The sequence below is a fragment of the Pygoscelis adeliae genome, unplaced genomic scaffold, assembly GCF_000699105.1.
Source record: "Pygoscelis adeliae isolate BGI_AS28 unplaced genomic scaffold, ASM69910v1 Scaffold96, whole genome shotgun sequence".
In the NCBI taxonomy this organism is placed as follows: Eukaryota; Metazoa; Chordata; class Aves; order Sphenisciformes; family Spheniscidae; genus Pygoscelis; species Pygoscelis adeliae.
The window spans coordinates 2575563-2598214 of NW_008824935.1; the positions used below are offsets into that span (position 1 = coordinate 2575563).

The following is a 22652-nucleotide window of genomic DNA, read 5'->3' on the forward strand; positions in this document are numbered from 1 at the left end:
AAGGCAGAACAAAGGTTCTTCAGTGCACATTTCAGACGTGTGCATTGTTTCCGCCAAATATGTACTCCTCTTGCCAAAGTTTTCCAAACTACTTTCTTCTTTCTGTATGAGACATCTAATGACCTAAAGTGTATAGGTGTGCGTACATAAATGTGTCATCAATAGAGTTATATAGCTTAACAGACAAAAATAACAGCTTAAAGAAAATATAATCAAAAAGAAATAGGAATAAAGTTTCCCATATCCCTATCCTCCTTTGTACTCTCAACAGACTTGAAACAACTGCATTAATACAGCAAGCAATAGCTTGTAAAAGGATGCAAACCAGCTGAAACATTTGACAGACAGTGTTAAATACCAGAGGATTCATATCAACCACTTTATTTGAAAAGGTGCTTTGATGTTGGCTATCTTTCATGTACCTCTTTCATGGCACATTAATAAGGAAAACTGAGATGGGGTAAATTAAGTCCCAAGGTCATATCTAGAGTTACAGCACTGTGGGTACCTGATGAAATACGGATTAATGCTGCATGAGCACTGAATAAATAAAACCACTTCTGTTAACCACTCAAACAAGTTTTACAAGTAGTTCTGAACTTTATTCGGCAACTAGACTTCAGACATCTTAATCCCCCCACACTGCTTTGAAACCTAATTATCATAATGTGAACCCGAATGTTAGGTCCCTTTCAAACTGCGAGTGCTATGAAGCAGAAAAGTAATGGGAATTAAGCTAGTGTAACATTAGAAATGTAGAGCCATGGAACTTGAAAGTGGCATTTGTTAAAGCCGAGAGAGTATAATGTAGATATTCAACAACATAAAACACACATTTAAATTGAAAAGGATATTTAAAGCATGTGCAGACACCTATAAAATACAAGCGGACCTAAAATCCTGTAGAACAAACCAAATCAATTTCTTGCCACCAAGGTCCAACTTCAAAAGGTATTAAATAGTCCTATTCTACCTTAGCAGAACATTTCTAAGTATTCTAAAGCAGACAATTTAAACATTAAAGAAAACCCAATGAGAACTTTACAAGACATTACAGACTTTCCCTTATTTGTCACAGTACAGAAGTGTTTGAACTTAAACAGCAGTAAATTATTAATTACGTTGCTTATAAAGTCTCAGGAGCAAGAAAAGATTTTGCTGAAAGTGGCAGAAAGGGATTTTATATCAAGTTTAAAACCAAGTATAACCGAAATTAAGCACCAAGCCACCTGAAAAACAACAACAACAAAATACACTTGCCTGGCTGCATTCTTTACTGCTTGTTGAAAACGATTAACAATTCATGATACCTATCACACTTTCTTTCAATATGAGCTTAAATACTTTATTCTGAGTGTGCATTAATGTTAACAAGCACATAAGAAAAGTCAGACCAGTAAGAATGTATGTATTGTGACAATGAAACCGCTGAGGCGGAAAGAAAAATTGTGATTTTATTTTTCCAGATATGATGATTGAGCTGTTCGTGTTGTCCTGCTCTAGAATAGTTCACCTGTCATTCAGATAGCTTTCATTTCCAAGATGCCTACAACCAACAGCAATCAAAGAAAAACAGTTGCAGTGATCAAAATACGGAATGAGATTCGTGAAATATTTTTTCAAGATTTTCATTTAATCCAAAAAGGCCAATGAAATCCTAAAAGTTCATAATCTGCTATGTTAATGCCGAACACACTGTTGTTTCATTTACATTTCTGGTCCTGTTAAAACAAATACACTTATCTAAAACAGAACATCTGTTTTGGTTATAATACAATGTATCTTTGGCAAGAACTCACAATAGAACTAACAGAAATAATCAAGAATATTTATTGAACCTTGTAACAAAAACTGATTTGTAACAAAAAACCTGAAGACTAGATATGACTGTCTCTGGGCTCTAGTCCAGTCCTAATCTAAGTCAATAAACATAGCTCTGAAAGGGAAACTACATTTAAAAAAAAAAAAAAAGAAAGTCCCGCAGTTATTTAGGTTGGATGTAGGTATCTGAAAGCATGTTGGTTACAAAAATAGTGAAAAATATTTGCTTTAAATCAAAAACTGTCAAACTGAGTCCAGACAGGTTTTAAAGCCACATGAAAAATTGTGCCATATGCCTCATTTCCTACTACTGTCTTCACTGATTTGTCACCTTCTTGGAAAACTTCAGTAAAACTATACGTAGTTTGTACTTGTCATTGCTGAGGATTTGTTATTTTAATTGCTTGCTTTTCATATATTTATTAGCACTAAAAAAGACAAAGCAGTCATCAAATAATGTTTAAGAGAAACTGAAATGAAGAAAATTATTTTGGAAGTCTCTTTTGATACTGATACAACTGAAATATTTTAAAGTGAGAATCAGTTAATTTGATTCTTGCCACATGACTGAAAAACAGGTGAAATGGTGTTCTCACTTAAGTCTGTAGTTAAGTGCTTGCTAGAGTCAAATACTGAAGCCAAGGAATAACTTCATGCACAATTCTGAAATTATTGTACAGGACTTTAGTAGTAGAGAGACTATTTCAGCATATGTCAGCACGTACTGCACATACATGCAATCAATTAAGTGTTCAGCTGGTTATTATCATTAACCTTCATTAGAGTGCATGCCTGTCCAGATTATTTGTGCATGCATCAACTGCACACACCTTTCTAAAATTAGAGACTCTATTATTGCCTCATTTCCCTGGAAATGCATGATCCAAGTTCCATATGATGAACTGGACATAAAAGTATGAACAGATTTTCACTTTTTTAACAGTCATTTCTGATCCTATTCTCCACTTCTAACAAAAATTTAAGTAGTATCATACTACAAGCTTTATTTGCCAAGGAAGCCGAAGTCGGTAGTACCTCTCTATCAGCCACCTTTCTGAATGACAGCTTAAGAAGTTGACTGGGATTCTGGTTTTAAAGCACTAGAAAACAATCCAGCCTCATCTGCCAAGCCACTTTACATTTGGACTCCTTTAAGGAAAAAGATTGTAAATGCAAGTACAATTGGCAATTCTCTGGAAGTTGCACATAGCAACGAACTGAGTTCTGTTTTGCTGGGCAAGGATTTCCACCTTCGTGCAGGTCAGTGCATCACTGCAAGAAGCTAAACGCTTGGGAAATGGTATCATGTTAGATGCAACTAACTCATTCTGTTACAGTTTAAGTACTGGAGGGTTTTTGTTTTGTTCTGTCTTTTTTGTTTTTTTGGTGGTGGGTTTTGAGGTTTTTTGGTGGGTTTTTTTACAGTTCAAACATTAAATTGATTTGTAAATCCATTTTTTAGTTAAAACTGCAATCTGCTGAAGCAGATCATCTTTAAAAATGAACTGTTCCAACATTACTTAAATTGTTTCTTAGAGATTTGAATTGAAAAACAATTTATAAAGATGACTTGAACCAAAAGCATACCACGGGTTTCCACAGAACTGATTAGAGATCTGTATTCAGCCTGTGTATAAACAAAGCCCTCATATTTTCCCCTATCATGAGAGAACGACATAATCAAGGGAAGACTTTGAACATGGAAACAGAAAAGTTTTTTGTCATCTGAGAGCGCATGCTCTGGGGGACTTTGTTATTTAAAAAAAAGATGATCAGCAGAGCACATTCTTCCAAGTCATCTTTCATAGTTCCCCTCAAGAGATATAGCAGTTCTCACAACATATGCCTACTGTCACCTATTGCTCAAATGATAATTCTGTACTAATTGCTCCTCATTTAGCAAGTATCACTTACATTTTTGAACTCAGACTGACATAAATTCCAGGCATTTCACTGGATTATCAGAAGTGGGGAGGTGGATGTCTGGACTCATCGTTCCTTTCTGTTACTAAGAAATATTAAGGAGACTTGAGGTTTTCTGGAGCTAGAAAGCAAACAGAGTGGCTATCTTGCAGGATTCAGTGGCATGGCTGGGAAACCCCGGCACTGGATAATGCAATGAGATGCACATAAAACTAGTTTAGCAGAAAGGGCAACATGGGAACCCCGATCTTTAAGAAATTCAGTCAAGACTCAAAATGTGAAGAGAGACACAAGGACTGCAAGTCCAGCTTATTTGTAAGCCCACACATAAATTCACACACAAACAGCAGTCTACAAAGTTCAACAGCATCAAATATGTCACCTATAGCATGCAGTACAAAAACACCCCTGCATTCTTCTGATTTTTATTTTAATATGCAGTACCTCAGTGTTCTGCATACAAATTCTGAAGTAGGGACTAGCTCTTCACCATATATGAGGACAACGCAAGAAAACCATTAAAAATATAAATATATACTGAAAGAAAAATGGTTTTGATTATGCTGATTTTCACTTCCAAGAATTAATCTTGCAGGTTAAACAACTGCATTTATATATTTTTCCTACAAATATCACAAGTTTCAGAAAAAGTGAAAGGTTAAAAAATTATCTGTCACTACTAGAAAAAGCAATAATCTGATAACCTGACTTCTGCCTTAGAGCATTTATACTAATTCTTATTTCACAAGAGCTTTTATCAGTTCCAAGAACTTGGTAGTTCTACTGGCCAAAAAAAAACCAAACCACAACCAAACCATACTGATAATTACTTTGCAAATTCCGTAATCCTGAACAGGGAGACAATATTAAAGCAAAGGAGGAAAACACAGTGAGAAAACCATCCACCACAGTATTATATAAATAAATTTTTCTGTGTAAACTAGTTATTTACATTTTGTAGCATATGATCACTAAATAAATAAAATCACTATTACTCTTTCAGAAAAAGTGCTTCTGTCAATGTTATGGATTTTTCAACTATATGAAGCGAACAACAGTGAAATTAAACATTTGCCAAAAACCACACAGTATGAAGTGTTTTCCATTCTCCACAGTCATTAAAAAATCCAGTTTTCAAGCTGGATTCAGGAAAGGGGATGCCTGATTTTTGAGAAGCTTGAACAGACTCTTTCCTTTGCAAACAATCAAAATCAGAAAAACCCCACTATGTCTCCTGAAATATAAAGGAAATTTAAGTAGCAGATCTTGCTGAAAATTTACTTAGAAATCTTAGAAACAAAGAACAAGTGCAACTAAATGATAGTATAAGTTAGCAGGAATAATACATTTGTTGAACATTTCTGTAAGATAACTTCCTAATCTATGGAGAAAAGGCTCCATTAAATGTATATAGTAGTTTGAACAGAGAAAGGCCATAACTTTTTCAAAAATTTCGATAACTTATTTCAGTACATTAAGACAGTGAAAAGTAAACAGTGCTGTTAAACTTCAGCACAAAAGATAATCCAAGGTAAATCGCCAAAAATGCTTTAAAAAAATAAAGGTGTGAATTAAAAAAAGCACACAGGGAAAAAAGAAAGCGATATAGTACAGTTTCCATCCAAACCAACAGCAGAATAGTTTAGTTTGAATTCAACAAACTAACGGATAAAATTTGAAGTTTAAAGAGGATAAATACCTTCACTACTACCAGGTATTAACAAAATATTTATTTCCAGATCATTTAATACCCATAGGATTAGCAAGCATTCCATACCACAGTCAGACAACACAAGCTTTATCATTTGCATTTAAACCTCATTTATCAAGAAATAAACACACAATGCCAAACACAGGTCCTTGGCTGTTTGAGCTGCTATTCTCGCATACTTTGTTACAATGATAATAGCAACGGAGTGAACCTCAGGAAGAGAAAATAAAATGCTTCAGTGAGTCTCTCTTACTGACTCAGGAGAACTACTTTCATGCTCCAAAGAGCTACAGCCATTTTCCTTTGGCTGGAAGGATGGGTCAAGCTTGACTCAAAAAAGACAGACAAGGCAATAAAAAGAAACACTTCAAAAAAATTACATTTAAAACTACCTGTTAAGTTAAAATATGCTGAACAGATGAGTATCACAGCAAAGTGATCTTACCAGTAAACAACATCCAGTGGTGCGAAATATTTCTTCATAATTAAGTCAGCAAAGTAAGCTTCTGTCTCCCTGCAGGCTGTGCCATTGCCAATCACGACAGTGCTACAGCTTTGCATGGGGTAAAAAGATGAACAATTACTCTTAATTATTATTTTAGACTTTTTCATACATAGCATTCAATGCACGACAATGACCAATACATCTTATTTTATATAATACAAGGTTGGGCTTTAATAAGAATGTACTCCTAGTAATATCACATTGTGTTTAACAGGTTTTCAGTGTGACGTTCATGAGAGGAGTCAAAATTTTCACTCATTTGTAATGGAATTTACCAGTGGTAATACGCGCAGATAACCCAAAAGTGATACTTCATAAGAGAAAAGTAATGTTATTTATAGTCCTCAAACCCTTTCACCTCATATTTCCCTCATCTGTTACGAGTCATGAAAAAGGGCAGAAGCCCAAGCAATCAGAATCTTAATTCTTTAATGGGAACATCATAGCTTGCAACAGCTTGCAAGGTCATTGCCTCTGACTGGCTCCACCACAGCCAGTCAGCCATCAAATCACCTTGTTCGAAGCCAATCTAATGCTTAAAGACAAACTGGACTGTATGCTGTGGCAGTTCAGCAGCTGACCAGATGTCTGTCCACAGGGGATCCCAAAACAGTTGGATACAATAGCCCTTTAATCATGCTGCCCCTATTTGCAAGTCCATCTGGAGATCTATCTGAGCAGGATTTCCTTTGCTTAATAAAACTCTTCCAAAGACTAAATGTGGCTTTTGGAACAGGGAAAGATCAATGAGTGGTTTGGGGGTTGTGGGGGGTAGGAAGAGTGAGGCTAATCTTATTCCTTAGCTGAATGTAAATTTCTATTCCTATAAATAAATGGATTGACAGAGCTTTATGGGGATACATTCATAGCATGCAGCCTTAGTCATAGCCATGGCTTGATTTCACATGCTTCTAACATCTACATAGTGTAAAAGCATGAACGTAGACTAAAAGAAAAATAAGCTCTGAACTACATAAAAAAAGAATAATTCCAGTTAAATCATTAGAATTCTTATTCCAGCCAAAAGCAAGTATTTATATAGTGAAGATTTTCATTACGTTTGGTAAGAAAGAGTAATAAATGGAAGTCTCTTTAGCATACTTGTACTGTAGCAGAAGCCTCTTTATCTTCTCAGCTTCACGAAATCCTTGACCAGAATGCAAGTAAACAACATCAGTATGGAGTATCTGACCTAGAACAATGAAAGGCAAAGCCATATAATAAAAAACCACAAAGATCCAAAAGCTATATCCTGCAGAACTACTAAAGTTAATTTGATGATTCGCGAAGAAAGCTTCTTAATAAGCCATCTTTCTCTTATTTTTGTATCCAATTAGAAGAAATGTATGGTGGGCAGAGGACTTAAATGCTTTGGCTGCCAAAGCAAAATGAGTTGACACATTTTCTAGTTCCCTGGGGACATATCCACACAACAAGTAACGAGCATCTAGTCATATTAGGCAAATAAAGTGTAGTATATTATCAAAGAGAAAAACAGCAATTCACTGCAAAAGATTTATTGCTCTAGTGTAGTACATTTTACAGATCCAGTAAAGAGAGATGAAAATTAGGAATGCAGTCTCAGGACTTGCAGTCCAGGAGCTCTAGGACTCCAATGCCAGCCCTTGCCGTCATCCCATCTATCACATTTGGAAATAACTCTGTATTAACTGGTACTGATAGCTTATGGTGCAATGCAAGCTAATAACCATTTACCTTACCTTTACTGCCATTTTAACACGTGTCAAGAACACATCTTTCCTTACACCCACCCTGGGCAGATATATTCTCAGACAAAAAGCAATGACAAAATAAAAGGAAAACAAACCATTTTTGCATGGGCCTAAGGAGGTATGTGTCCCCAGATCAGACTAGGATGAACTGGAAAGGCTCTGTTCTATATCTGTCTAAAAACTGAACTAAAAAGTTCTGCAACTACAATGTTTCTGACTTCTCACATTAACACACATACTACCAAACAAAAGGGGCTGATAAAGTGTCCAGATGTCCAAGATATTACCCATGAAAAAAAGCAAAGTTAAAGAAAGTATTTAAATTCAAATTCTTCATTAAACAATAAAAATGCCAGGTGTTCTCTTAGCTGACTACTGGGAGGCACAATTATTTGAACCTGTATTCAAGAAGGCAGAAGGGATTTTAAATTCTGTTTTAGAGAGGAGTAATAACACCAAAAGAGACACCGGAATCCAGGTGCCAGAAACTTAACCTTAAGCCTGAAGAAAGGATTTTGCATGACAGGATGCGTGGAAAACACTAAAAGCTTAAGGAAAAAATCAGTTTGATTAAAAAAAGTAGGTTTTGAAACGATCCTTTCCTCTAAATGAATATATTTTTATCAGTCCTTTCAAAAATACTTGGAATTGAAACTTACTGGTTGGTGAAATAATTGCCAACTTGCAGCCATGTTTGTAGCCAGGATCTACTCCCATCAAAGTACGGCCCCTCACAGGGCTGGTCAGAAGCAACTGCCGGAGATTTCTCCCAAACATCATCACAGACTCTTTCTCTGCATCAGATGTCAACTTTGATCTTAGAAGGATGAAAGCAAAAAACATTTTCCCCTCAATTAGCTTTCAAACGCACTTTTGAATTGTTCCAAAGTTGTAAGGCTTTTTCCAATCATATTTTCATTATCTTTAAATATTACATTTCCAATCAAGTTTTTGACACTTTTTAAAAAAGGATTAGCTATATGATCATCTCATTCTGGGTCTAAGAAAATAAATCAACATAAAGAGTATAATAGAAATACCTATAAGAATGTACACATACCAACTAACATTCAAACATTAACTCATAACTTTGAGAGAAGAACAGCTTCCCATCAAAGCTGATACCTAATTGCAAAGAAAAGTGGATTTGAAGGCGGCATGGATTGACTTCATCATAACTTCCCAGTTCTAGAGAAAAATCACTACCCAGCAAAAAAAGGATGATCATTTAGGCTAAGAGGTACTAGAGAGAAACTGGAAGGGCCTATCCAATTAGTTGCTAACACACCATGCACCATGTCTCATGAGACATTTAATTTCATCTACGAATTACGTTATTTAACAGTCATCACAGAAGCATTTAGACTTGAGGTCTTTCTAGGAGGGTATTCCGCTTCCTCAGAACCAAACTAGAAAGCTGATGGGGTCATGATGTTCCCTACCTTTCTTTTCCATATTCTTCAAGAGAAAGAAGTGAGTTAGTGCACCAAGGATTGACTTTGATGACTTCAAGCAAGAATACTTACTGCAGAGTGTTATGTCTTATTTATCAGATGTGGCCAGTAAGATAACGACTGATAAGGACAAGTGTTTCTGTCATGGTATGGCATCTTATACAAAAAAAGCAAAATTGAAAAAGTCTAAATGGGGACACAAATATTCATCACCTAGCTGATTTTTTTTGTTGCCGGTACTCATTGCCATTTTCAGCTGCATTACATTGTCAATAACTACAATAATTAGGCAAGCAACAGCAATCCAGTAAAGCCTCCATATAATTTAAAGGGTAGCCAGTGACCTTATTCTCCTTTCCTTTTACCCATCACCAAAAAAAGTAATACCTGGGTTTATTTTTACAGAAGAAAAAACCTGCATTCCCATTAACTAACCCTATAAGAATGGGGCGAGGGAAATCACTCAAGTTGTTTAGGTCAATCAATGCATGACACAAGCAGGCTACAAACCGTTCAAACACAAACCTCATAAGAGCTATTTGACATGACGGGATATGAAGCTGTTCTGAGCAATTTTCAGATGTGGAAGAACTTAGAGTCTGACTTGAGTTTGCCCAGGATCCAATCAAACAACGGGCTCAGCCCTGTCTCATCCCACAGTGGTACAGAAAGAGCTGGTAAGTCCTCATCATGTCTCATTTGTAAAGCAGTCTAGATTCTCTTTCACACATTGTTGACTGAACATTTTCTAAGGAAGTGTGCAACAGCAAAAGGCTCCCTTATATCCCCATGCCTTTTGTTTTTGTATCAAGTATACCAAATTAACACAGACATGATTTAAAGTGAGATCGTGAAGGGTATACATGCATTCCAAGACAATACAAGCAATTCAAAATGTGTGCTCAGCACTAAAGAGCAGACACACTGTATATTGCACCACTAAAGACAAGAATATGGGAACGGCTGCACTAGTTCAGGTAAGTGGTCCCTCTATCCCAGTATCCTGTCTCCAAGTGTGGCTATAAGCAGCTGCCTAGGGAGCTGATACAGCAGCACTAGTATACGTGTCCCGTAACCTTATTGTAGCCTCCAACTATTTCCAGCTCAGAGTATTTCCTGAGTTTGACATGATTTGTCTCTTTAGTAGCCCATAACAGGTCTCTTGTCCAACTATCCAGTCCCCTACTGAACCCGTGCATGTTTCTTCCATCCACATAGTCTGTTGGCAGTGAGTTCTGCAGGTGCATCACAAACTGTGCAAATAGCTGCCACCTTTTGGTTAGAAGCTGAGTCTTTTTAATTTTTATGGCCCCCCTAGGTCTTATACTGGAAGAGAGTAAAAATTTATCCCTAGAAACCATGTGCCACTCTTCACACGCCATTCATCTCTAAGTCCTCTCTTTTCTGAGCTGAAGTGTCATAGCCTAGTCAATCATAATATTCTATATAAAAAGAGAATTACTTTCCCTCGCAAGCATGATTTTACACTCATCTCCACTGAACTTCAGTTGCATTTCATTTCCTGATCATTCAGTCTTGCAGCATCCTCCTCCCATTCTTAAAAAAACACACAAAAATAACCTAAGCCACAGAACAAGCTTCTTCCAGAGAAAGTCCAGGGACAGAACAATTTGATGCCACTTGTAAGAGACCAGAGAAAAAGCAAATACCTAAGCCTCACAGCTGTATGGATCTTCTACATACACGCACAACAGATTCAACCAGCCACATGTGCATAGAAATGAAGTTTAAAAGTGGCTTGTAAACAAGGTAAGGTTGAATGCTCTTGGACTGGAGGCTTTATAAAGAGGCAGGCCAAGTTCCAGCTTTCCATCTATCCCAGAGATACAGGGTCCCTATTGCCCACAAGGCCAAGTCCTCCCACACTGCAAATTCACATCAGTCCACCTGTGAAGGGAGACTTGTGCAGGAATTAAAATTGCCCCTAAACACATGCTATTAGTTATGTGCACCTTATGGAAATCATGTTTAAAATTGGCATGAATATACAGAAACTTTTATAGTAACAGGAAATGTTACTTAAAGTGCCAGGTGCGTAGGGGGAACATAACGTATGTCCTTTCTATTACATAATATCCTGTATTTTTTGATTTCAAATATAGACCTCTCTTTTCTCTCTAACTGTCTCTCACTCAACACTTGTATCAATGACATGATCTACTGTCCCAAGTACTGGCCCTTAATTTCAAGTTTGGGATAGTCATTTGATCCTTGAACAAATATCAAGCTACCTCAAACAATCTAATATCTTTCCCTTTTTCAGTGCACTACTGGCTTCATCCAAATGGCAAGATGCCCAGCTTCATGTTTTTCCAATTTGTGACAATTCTCATTAATATGGCAGAGATATAAGGCAGAGGTGGATAGCAGTCCTCCTCTCTAAACACAAGGGGAATGGTTATTTTGTAAAAAAACAAAACAAAACCCTTCAGTTGCTACTTTATGAAAAAGTATCAACCAAGTCAGAATTTCAAGCCCCTCCCTTGAACTCTATGAAGCACTCGGACTGCATATCACTAATAGGTATATTGTAATAAAAGCAAATAACCTAATCATGACCTACTAGCTTCTATAGTCAATGTTATAAGAGTCAGTTTTTAAATTGAGATTTAAAACTCCCCACTTCCATATACAGTCTGAGAGGCAATCCTTTCCATGGAAAAATATCTGCAAACTAGCTTCAGGTGAGAAACAAGATATACAGAGAAATGTTTGTGTCCCTGAAGACAGAGGAGAGAAAGCACTCACTTTGAGAAAGCATGGAAAATTAGGAAAGGATTATCCATTAAAAAATATGTCCGTGCCACATCACTTGTATCAAATCCTGATGGAATCATTCCATGCAGTACTGCAACAAAATAAAATGTATTTCAAAGAGCCAAAAGCAACACTGGACATTATTATACCAGATACAAGAAATGATGCTATCTGACAGAGTGGAAGAAAGGAAATTAAACAATAAATAAGGTAACTGTCTTGCTGGCAAGTTTCATTCTTCTGATCACTAGAAGCACCAGAAATTTCAATACACTCTTGGAAACTTTCTGTTCCAACATTTAATGATAATAAAAAGAAAAGAAAAAAAGAACAGTGGGGGGTGGGTTGGAAATATTAATGCTAAAAGGAGGTATTGAATACTTTAGCAGCCCTTTGCAACAGCCCTAAAAATCAGCTTCTGGTGTGGGTGGAAAGAAAATAAAAGAAGGATAAGGGTTAAGTGGTCACGGACCAGGAATACTACTGGCAGGTGCTTTGCATTCCTCTCTGTAGGAGATGTTTCAGCTTTTCCTAACCAGACACCACCAATCATGCAAAATTATCACAGAGTAAAACATAAGCAGACATCCACTCAGGAACAGGCAGCAAGCTTTGTATGCTTTGCATTTACGACTTGTGAGTTACATCTGGGAAGTAATAGGGAAGGAAGCCTTTTTTTTTAATTAAGAGAACAGAAAACCTTCAGCAACCTACTGCTGCAGCAGCCCTCATAGTGTTATACACACCACACAGGCCACAACAGTCCTGTGGTAGGAACCACGAAGCAAAAACACAACAAAAGAGCCTTGAAGAACCCTTATGTCAGTTTGCTTATTTATGATAAAAACAAGCCCCACTAAAAGGTAAGTCTTTTTTCCTTATTTTAAAAGTTTGATTGTAGAGAAGGCTAGGAATGACAACTACTTCCACACTCATGTGACAGAAACCAACAGTTGGACTCACCATCATGAGATGTTCATCATTTTGGCCAAACAATAGACACAGTGCCTCCCCTAAAGTAGCTACATGTACTGTGGTCACAAAAAAGTGAACTCAGCATTTTCAAAAATCTGTGAAATTCACAGTAGTAAAAAACAGGCTCACTAATCAAAAGAGGTGAAGCACTCTTGCTTGCAAAGTAACGAGCAAACACAACATACTGTAGTGAAGAAACCCAAAAGCCATTAGAAATATCTGCTGTTCAAAGCTTTAGCCGACAGATCTTTTCAGAGGGGAAGAACATAGAAGATCCAGCCGATGATGCTCATGAAAAGAAATGCCAGGAAAACAACTCCAATTTGAACAGAAACATAAGAGCACAGCCAAGCAGGTACAGAAGAACTATATTTCAGAATGTGATTGCTGATTTTAGGTACTGAATAACCAACACATGTCATTTTGATACAAGTCATTTCAACGTTTCTGGTCCAAGAAACAGAGTCTCTTTGATAAACTCCATTTGAACTACCTCAAAACAGGTATTAAAACTTAGGTCACATATCAGAAAGCTTTGCCAGAATCAAACATGTTATGCTTTGGGGAGCATCTCTTGTATTCAAGAGAAGAATCACACCGTCAGTACTGTTAGCCATTAGAAGACAACTCTTTTAGAACATAGACTTTTTGACATATTAAGTAATTTCGATTATGTGGTAAACTCCTACACTACACCATGAAAAAAACCTATTTAATTAATGTTACTTTGATACTAAGTTTTAAATTTCCTTTAAATTTAGAATAATATTCTAGATCTTACAAGTGACACTGATGACATCATTACTACAGTATCACCAGAAATAAGTTTACTAGCTTCTCTAGAGCCATCACAATACCCACAAAATGGTATCAGACTAACACTATGACTAATTCGTTCACCACAAAGTGCAGATGACAAACATGAGGGACACTTCCAACCACAACAATTACTTTGCTGGTTTCTTTCAGAGAGGTAAAAGAGAAGGAGGCAGAACAATGTCACTGACAGTAGTATTGCTGTGACATGAAGAGACGGCTGGGAAAATTCAGTGACATAATGATATCCTGTATCCCTAATACAAGGATAAAGATGCAACTATTATGGTAATGTAGATCTAAACTGTACTTTATTAGATAAATGTACAAGCAACAGATAGGTAAACATGTAAAATGACTTCACAGAAAGATCATTTCTCTACTGTAGCCTAAACCAGATAGGGTCACAAATTAAATCTACAGAACCAAGACTACACAGTTCATTTCTTCTGTAAGCACAGAGCATTAAAAACATGCTGATATTTTCAAATGGATAAAAGATATTCTAATAAAAAGTTGGGGAGGGAATTGTTAAGAAATTGGTAGTATGAAAATACACATTCATTCTGGGCTTACCTGAATTCTCTACAGAGGAGAGGATATATAAGACGTTTATATGCATCCTCTACCGAATTCCGTAGTATCCTCATTAATTCTGGTTTTAAAAATTGTTTAGGTCTCCATCTGCAAAAGAACAGAAAAAGAAAAATAAAAAATATTTTAAGAACATATGCAAAAACTCAGAAAAAAGGGAATTTTCAAACAAAGACTTCTACATTGAATGTAATGTCCTATAAACTGCAGAATTACTACAATAATTAGGCAATGAAATCATAGCTTCAAATATGAATGGAATGAGAAGTTGCTCATGGTTCTCCAATTGACAAGGGACAAGGCCTACCTTTTATCTTTTTTGTTAGGTATTAGAATGCAATCATATTTTATGTTTTAAAGAAAATATAAAAAAATGTTACTCTTCACTTGGAGAAGTCAAAGCTTACCACAACTGAATGAAGAACTTTGTTCCATATCACCATTAGGGTTGCATTATTTGCTATTCCTCGATATATAAAAAAATGACTAAACATCCTCTGTGAGTGTCACTGCAGAGCTACTGCTGTAAGGCAACTGTGTCCAGACAGAAATTCAAGAGCTACACTAATATCAATTAATGAAACCCAATTCAAATTTCATTTGGAATGCTGTGAGTATCTCTATTCAAACTCAAAGTGAAATCTATGAATTTTGCAGCAGTCCTTAAAAAAAAACACAAAACAACAAAAAACAATTTGCAAATTATTTTTCTCTTTTACCTGTTGCTGATATATTTAAAGTGTAAATAACATTCTAGCAAAAGGGAAAACAAAATAAACAATACCAAACAAACACAAGACTATTTCCCAACATTTTCTAAGCCAAACTCTTTGGAGCATCCCCTTTTCTAAGGAAACTGCACAGTGGTCATAGCCGTAAAGACAACTACTTCAAATTTTGTCCTAAAATACACCTCAGTTTCAAAGCTCTCCAGAAGAGAGATCCCAGATCTTTATTCCATTGATCTTTTTGTTTTGGGCAATGTTACGGGGGAGGGGGGGCAGGGGGAAGTCCTTGAACAAGCACAACTGACACAGATTGTCCACCCAATGCAAAAGGAGAAAGATTGAGGAGACACAGCCAGATGTATTATACTCAAACAGAAGTAAAGACTATGAACATTTTCTATTACAGTCCACCTGTTTTTTATTTCTTTTTAAAATATTGATAACATTCAGAGTTTTCTTCATTTAGTGTATTTTTTTACATGCCTGGGTCCCTAACTGCAAAGTAGCATACATACATATTTTTTAATATGTCTGGGTAAGTTTTGTAAGTTTTTTGGTTGGTTGGTTTTGTTTTTTTTAAAATGCAACATGATAGAATTATAGCCATTTGATAATGTGTCCAGCTGCAGAGCCAGGCGAAAACAGGACTGAATTTTACTTTTGACTTTGTTTACTTGCACTCACTCAGAAATACTGAGAATCCTAAATTGCTCCTACCCAGACAGCTTTTCAGTTGTTTAAGGGGATCTACAATTTCCTGAAACAGCTTTAAGTGTCTGCACATATAATAGTTGAGAAATGCGTGATCGAGTCAAGGCTGCATTAACGCAGACAGACATGGGAACAGAATTAAGCTTACCATTTAGTTTTACAACATCTAGAGTTGTGAGTACTTACCCATATGACCTCATCACTTTGCTAACCGTTTTTGCAAATAGTTCTATTATACTTATTTGTAACTAGAGACTCTTTCCATACCTATATAAAAGTGGCAAAGGCTTTAAACCCTCTTATTGCTACGCAATTCTATAAAAATGAAGTTTTTACAGGTGGCAAGTATGAATACACTCCCCGAGAAAGTATCCTCAGCACAAATAAGAATGAATTTGGAAACCTGGCAGCTGTTTCCCCCTTTCTTCCATCCATTAAAGCTAGTTAGCAAACCTTTTCTCTGTAAATAGGTTATCGCAGCAGATATTTTTATTACCTGCCTATATATAAGTAAAAATTATTTAGGCAACGTTCTATTAGAAATTGCTATAAATGCAAAAATATCCAAACAGTAAGTTCAATCATAGCAAATACTGCATTTTAATCATTCCAATATTTCATGAGGAAAGAGAAAAATCCACTTCACTGCAAAAAACAAAGCAAAAGCATGTGTGTATATTTTTAAAGATCATCGCAGCCTAGTTAAGCTTCCCTCTAAGAACAGATTTTTCTTGATTATTTAATCAAGAGCTGACTTTTGAAGCCCTTTAAATGAAGCCCTATTTAGAAAAGCTCCACATAAATAATATCATCTTACTCAGCTCTCCACGTGCGTGTGCTCACAACAGGGACCACCATAAGCATAAATGGCTTAGGCTACTGAGACACCTCAGAGGCTGAATCTATACATCAACAGAATTAACATAGCCCAAGTTAAGAACCACTTGTATTAATTAACAAGTGTTCCAGGAAGAGCACAGTTAGGCTTTTAGACGTGAAGCACAAAAAGCAGAGCTTTGTTTTCCTCCAAAACATTTTATGAAACTTGTACCAAGATGGTAACCACAGACAAAGCATGCCTTTAAGGCCTGTACCATGGACTTTACACAGGATCTGAGGATTTTGTCTGGAAACTGAAAAAAAGATTGTCAAACACCAAACTTCATTTTCAAGGCTGTAATTCCACTTGGGAACAAAATCTTGCCCCTTCCCAAGGAACAACTCCATGTTGTCTTTACACTCAAAGCTAGCTAACCAGCCCCTCTCCATCTGTTTCTCATTGATCCTTTTTCTGTTTCCCACTTCATGACTATGTCTTTGGGACCAGTGCAGTTCTAGTGTTAATGGAGCTAGGTTCACTGTCAAACCACAGAGATGCCATCTTCTGGGGAATAACACAATCCATGGGGCCAGGCATAAGGATATTCTGAGCTTTCAGCACAAACCTGATGTTCAAGGAAATATAGATGCTTTTACAGGCAAATATTCTGAACGTGCAAAGAAAATACAGTCATCTTACAGAGCATCATTATTGCATGCTCAATGCAATAATGAAGAACTCCAGTCTTCCAAATCCACTTTCCATCACAGGGGCATTTAATTCGCCTCAGAAAAACACATAAAGGTCAGCGTATTTGCTACTAATTCAACAGGCAGTAGATGATACTGTTTTGTGGCTAGAATACTGGCCAAACTCTGTAGCAAGGTGGCATTTCTGGTTCTGCAACTGATTTTGTGCGACCTTCAGTAAATTAGTTAATACCTTTGCAAAAGCTTGAAATCCTTGCCTCAAACAAAAGTTCTTAACCTTCTGCTCTCACCAGTAAATCGATGCAATGAAAATAATGCAACTCCCACACTTGGACAGTCACTTCCAAGCTTGCAGGGCAGAATACACAATTACTATTTGTCAATTTGATAACACAGTTATCAATCTAATAAGGAAGATCAGAATCTGTCCTAGATGTCAATGCACCAAGATCTACTAAAATCATTCCTTTTGAAGTTTTCTGATGGTGGACAAGTTGTCCTTAAATAGTAAAAAGCCATAAGCATATATAGCTTCATGAATGCTAAGTATTAGTAAGTAGTTCCGTTTCCAAGGTCAATATTCTTTTTATCTCAGGATGACTCACAAAAGTGTACTCAACCAAAAATATCTCAATTTACATCCCACTTTCATTTGTGTAGCAGTGACAAGCTGTTCCATTATCTGTGGCTCACAGTGCTTCCAAATTCTGTCATAGATGCAGTAAAAGCAAGACTGACAGATACATTCTGCCTACAGATTATACGTCTTGGGGGGAGGACAGAAATTCCGTTTCTGTTACAGGTATTAAAACTAGAATGAAACTTAGGTGTGTTTATGAATCCTGATACTTTCCTGAAAAAAAAAGTTACTTACTATTAGTCCTAGATCATATTATGTTATCTGGCCAAACAATATTTTAACTCTTTCAGAGGCTTCCATGCTGGAAACAGAATTATTAAATTTCTACAGTGAAAAGGAACATTTCTACCACATCCTTTTCTTGGACTTGGTGTGGAAGAAAAATACAGGCTAAAGTGGTATCACATTTAAAAAAGTGCATCTTTTCCTATCTTTTTTCCTCCTTTTCGTTATTCAATTTCAGTATGCAAAGGTAGGAGTTTCTAAGACATCCTCAGAACAATGCCCGATATCTCAAACTACTGAGAAAGAGAAACATGTCTTTTATACATGCAAGGAAGATGCACAGTTTGGATCACAATATTCTCCAACAGAGGACACATCAAGGTGCAGCTTCCAAGAAAGACTGACAGAGATATTGCACACAACAACTTATATTTAACCTAAACTTTTGCAAAACCCCCTCAAAATTATGCAACACTAAACATCTCACTACAGGCTTAAAAAAAAGCAACTTTTAAGAGCAAATCAGTAAGAAACAAAAAAATCACCCAAAATTTTTAGAAATTCAGTTGCTTGAAGAATGGTGCCAGAATTCCCCAAATACAGCCAAAGGCACGATCTTTTCAGCATAATGCTACATCAGTTGGAAATACAGAATAAGAATTATCCACTTGTTAATGTCATCTAATCTAATAAGTATTTGTTTAAATTGTTCTCTTAACGTAACGAGACATGTGAGGTACATTTCAGTATGCAGCTGTCTATAGAAAAAAAAGATTTCTGTAAGAATATGTATCCATGCAGACCTTTCATTGACACACCACCAACAGAATTCATTCTTCACCCCGTCAGGAATGTTGACCTTCACTGTCAGGATCTTCAGATTTTCCCCTCGGTTAATGGCCAGAATCTGAGTGCAAACATAAATGGCAGAGACAGATGACACACAAAATATCCAAAAGATAAACTTATCAACATTTGTGTATGCACTTGCTTGACATTCTGTAGCAAATCATGATGGTGGTACAGTAAATCAGTTCACAAAGTACCAGCATGTACAGATAACATCCACAATTTAAACACAGATTAAATCATGCTGTGGCATAACAAATCATACATTTTTCCTGGAGTCTGCAATCTCAAGATCCAGTTTATCTTAAACACACTTATAATACAAGTCAGCATGAATTTAGTTGGTAGAATAATCTTGTTTAATAACCCAAATTAAAACTCAAGAAATGAATTGAAAAGTGATTCCAATCAGAACTAAAGATCAGAAAGGGAAAAAGTTAGTCTGAAGCTTCAGGCTTCATTTTGCTTCCCAAGATCAATCCAAATTTAAAATTAATTATGAATCAGAACTTGTGATACAAAGGTAATCAGCCTAATTTGAAAGAGGATGAATTTTTGAGTTATTCACACCTAGTTCATAAATAGCTGAAAATATTGTAGATACACTCTTTATGTTCACCTTAACACTCCAGCCTGAAAATGTATGCACGTATTTCTGGCAGTCTCTTGTGTATACAACTGCATATTCATGATCTAAAGCTAAATCTGGTTGCACATGTGCTATCTGCATACAGAGTTCTATTTTAAATGGAAGTCTGTGGCTCTACATTTAAAACCAGGGTCACAATACGAGTGATGTATCCTGGAGGATACTGGTGGGTATCTACTAGTCTAACCTCTCTATGAAAATGATGAGTGTTCACCTGAAGCAATCTGTAATAGTATTTATTAAGAAAACTCACTGGTCAAGAGATTTTTAGAAACAGAACAACAGTTAGAAGCAGCTACAAATAAAAAATACATTTTTAGATTTCATTTTCCCTTCCAAAATATTTCAAAGTGCAAAAATTAAAAAAAATCTGCTAGAAGTTGACATTCCTGTATGACTACACATGTTGCTGTATGTAGCAGGCCCTGAGCACTGTCACAACAGAGCATTCTGTGTCAATCATGAACTTTAATTCAATCACTAGCTAACTCAGACATGTCACATATGCTAAATACAATGGTTTAAAATGACTCCAGGACATAGTACCAATTTATATTCCTCAGCCTTACTGCTCCTGTGACATACCAGGCCTGACATATCATTGAACAACAAAGCTAATAATAAAGATTACATGTGAAGTATTATAGCATCTGGTACCTTGACTGCCAAAGCAAATGTTTTCATGTAGAGATTAGAAAGACACATTTTAACAAATCAAATGCTTTCATGTTTATTCTGATTTTACTTAAAATTAAAAAAAAAGAGAGAAAGTTAAATGTCAAGCTAAAATGAAATCAAAACGATGCTCAGGACAGAGAATGCATCTGATAGAATTATAATGTCATCATTCAGCACACTGTTAGCTGGATCAATGTTTGCATCACATTTTGCTTCCTGGCACTCCGTCCGCCGAATGTGTCAGTCACCTGAACTTAAACCAGCTGTATTACAGTCACTAATATTTTTTACATTTTTATTCTTAAACAATCTGCCTATGCTGTTCTAAGTGACACGCATTCAGAGAAGAATTATCATCCAGGAAATGCCCAATTAAGAAAGTAATTACTGAATTTCTCCCCCTAAGATATTAAAGGTGGGTTTGTTTTGGTTTTTTTTAAGTAACAGGTTCAAATACAGCTATTCTAGACACAAAGTAAACTTTCAGTTCTGGAGAGAGACTGTTTTTATGCAAGACTTGAACAGATCCAGGGGAAGGGTTAATAAAAACAACATACATTTTTAAGAGAAAGCAAGAACAATAATTTGATCTAGTCACAAGATTTATCAAACCTTATTCTGTTTATCAGAAAAATACATCCTTCACATTGCACAGCTCTCCTCTGCGTTCCAGATTTACTTAGACTCACTAAATAAGTTTTGTATATTTTGCCAAGGACTTTAATTTCCAATTCCTTTTTAAGTATGAGATTGAAAATAGAGCACTTGCCTTAAACATTACACTTTATTCATTAATTCTTTTCCTCCCACCAATTCAGTCATCTCCAAATAGAGGAAAGCAACCCCAAGGCGTACACAAACACTGAACTGCTTACAATTAGTCAAAAATTCAAATAAACTCTTGAAAGATTTTTTTCCTTAGTTATGACAGTTATGTTCGTATAGCTACCCAACTACATCCTAAGACTCCAGTCAGGTCCTCCTTGCTGCCAAAGGAAGGAACTGTGGCTGAACCTCCCAAGAGCAGAAGTGTTCCAGCTGGAAACACCCACAGGTATCTGATTATGTCCAAATCTGGCGTCAGTTTTTTTAAACAAATAGTTTTTTTTCTCATTTCAGGTTCAGTATTTTAACTTTTTCAGTCAAACAACCCAATTCCATGCCAGTCCTGATTATTTCGTGGCATGTCTCAACACACAAAGTGACAATGGCAGGGAAAGTAACCCAGAACTACAGCATGTGCAACGACAGCTGCAGAACCGCAGAACCAAGCCGCAGCTTACTGCACACCAGTTCACCTCATTGTAATACAGCCTGCAAGGCACGCTCATGGCTACAAATGCTTTGGTCAAAGACACAGCTTATTCTCTATTAGGTCACACGCTAGTCTACTGCCCGTCCCCTGTACTTACATGTAAGCTAAAGCAGAGTTAGGGTCCTACATAGACCTTTAAGATTACTAGCACTTCATACTCAGACAATGACCAGTTTCAGTGCAGTATTTTATGGAATCCTTTATTTGCAACTCTGCAAAGAGGTGATTTAAAGCTGACTTCTACTTTTGCCTCTAGCTAAATGCATTGAGAACACTTGTCTGTGCGCAGTCATGAAAGGAGGTAGAGAAGGTATTCAAAACAGTGAATTTTGCAAGTGTTCTTAAAACACAGCTATTTAACCTGCAGTCCTGGGGGATTAGTAAATTTTATAAATCCCTCTGAGTTTCAGGCTTCCCTATATCTTTTTTAGGTATAAGCTGCTTCTAAAAATCCTGAACGAAACCAGAGAATTTCTTCACTTGAAGACACCTACACCTCTCCCAAAGCACATTCAAGAACACATTTTTAACCAGCTTTTTGAATGCAGAAAAGAAGTATTTCTTCAAAGTCTTAGGTGAAGGAGAAACTAAAGACCTTTAGGTATTAAAAGGGATGGTTACAATTCAAGAAAACAAAAGAGAAAAAAATGGTAATTTGCATCAGCAGGGTAGTAAGGTCAGGTAATAAAGAAATTGAAGGTTATGAGAAAGACTTTCGGAAGCACAATACTAGTGTTTAAGCTTAAGGAAGACGTGGCAGATAAAGAAAACACTTTTTCTTTCCTTATTTCATCATCAAAACATGAAAGGGAGACAAAGAAAGGAACTGGAAAACTAACAAAGAACCAAAAATCAGCAGAAATGAGAAGTTACAGTATTTTTACAAAACAGGGAACTCTGCAAACAGCACGTCAGAGATGATCATAAAATGCATTTCTTCCTCGACTAGTACAAAAGAGCCCTGACATACCTTGGGCCCTGAAACCTCAGTGAAGCACAAACAACTCAGACTTTTAA

At 36.4% G+C, this 22652-nt stretch overlaps 1 protein-coding gene across 2 annotated transcripts in view; it reads right to left on the reverse strand.

Moving 5' to 3' along the window:
- SRBD1 (S1 RNA binding domain 1) overlaps positions 1-22652 on the reverse strand; it is a 132046-nt gene that overhangs the window by 91324 nt on the left and 18070 nt on the right. For both annotated transcript variants that reach the window (XM_009325343.1, XM_009325342.1), the window contains exons 11-15: positions 18948-19051; positions 14293-14400; positions 8353-8510; positions 7062-7152; positions 5901-6008 (exon numbers count right to left, since the gene is read on the reverse strand). In XM_009325343.1, coding sequence (XP_009323618.1) covers positions 5901-6008; positions 7062-7152; positions 8353-8510; positions 14293-14400; positions 18948-19051 — 569 coding nt within the window. The remainder of the gene's footprint in view (positions 1-5900; positions 6009-7061; positions 7153-8352; positions 8511-14292; positions 14401-18947; positions 19052-22652) is intronic.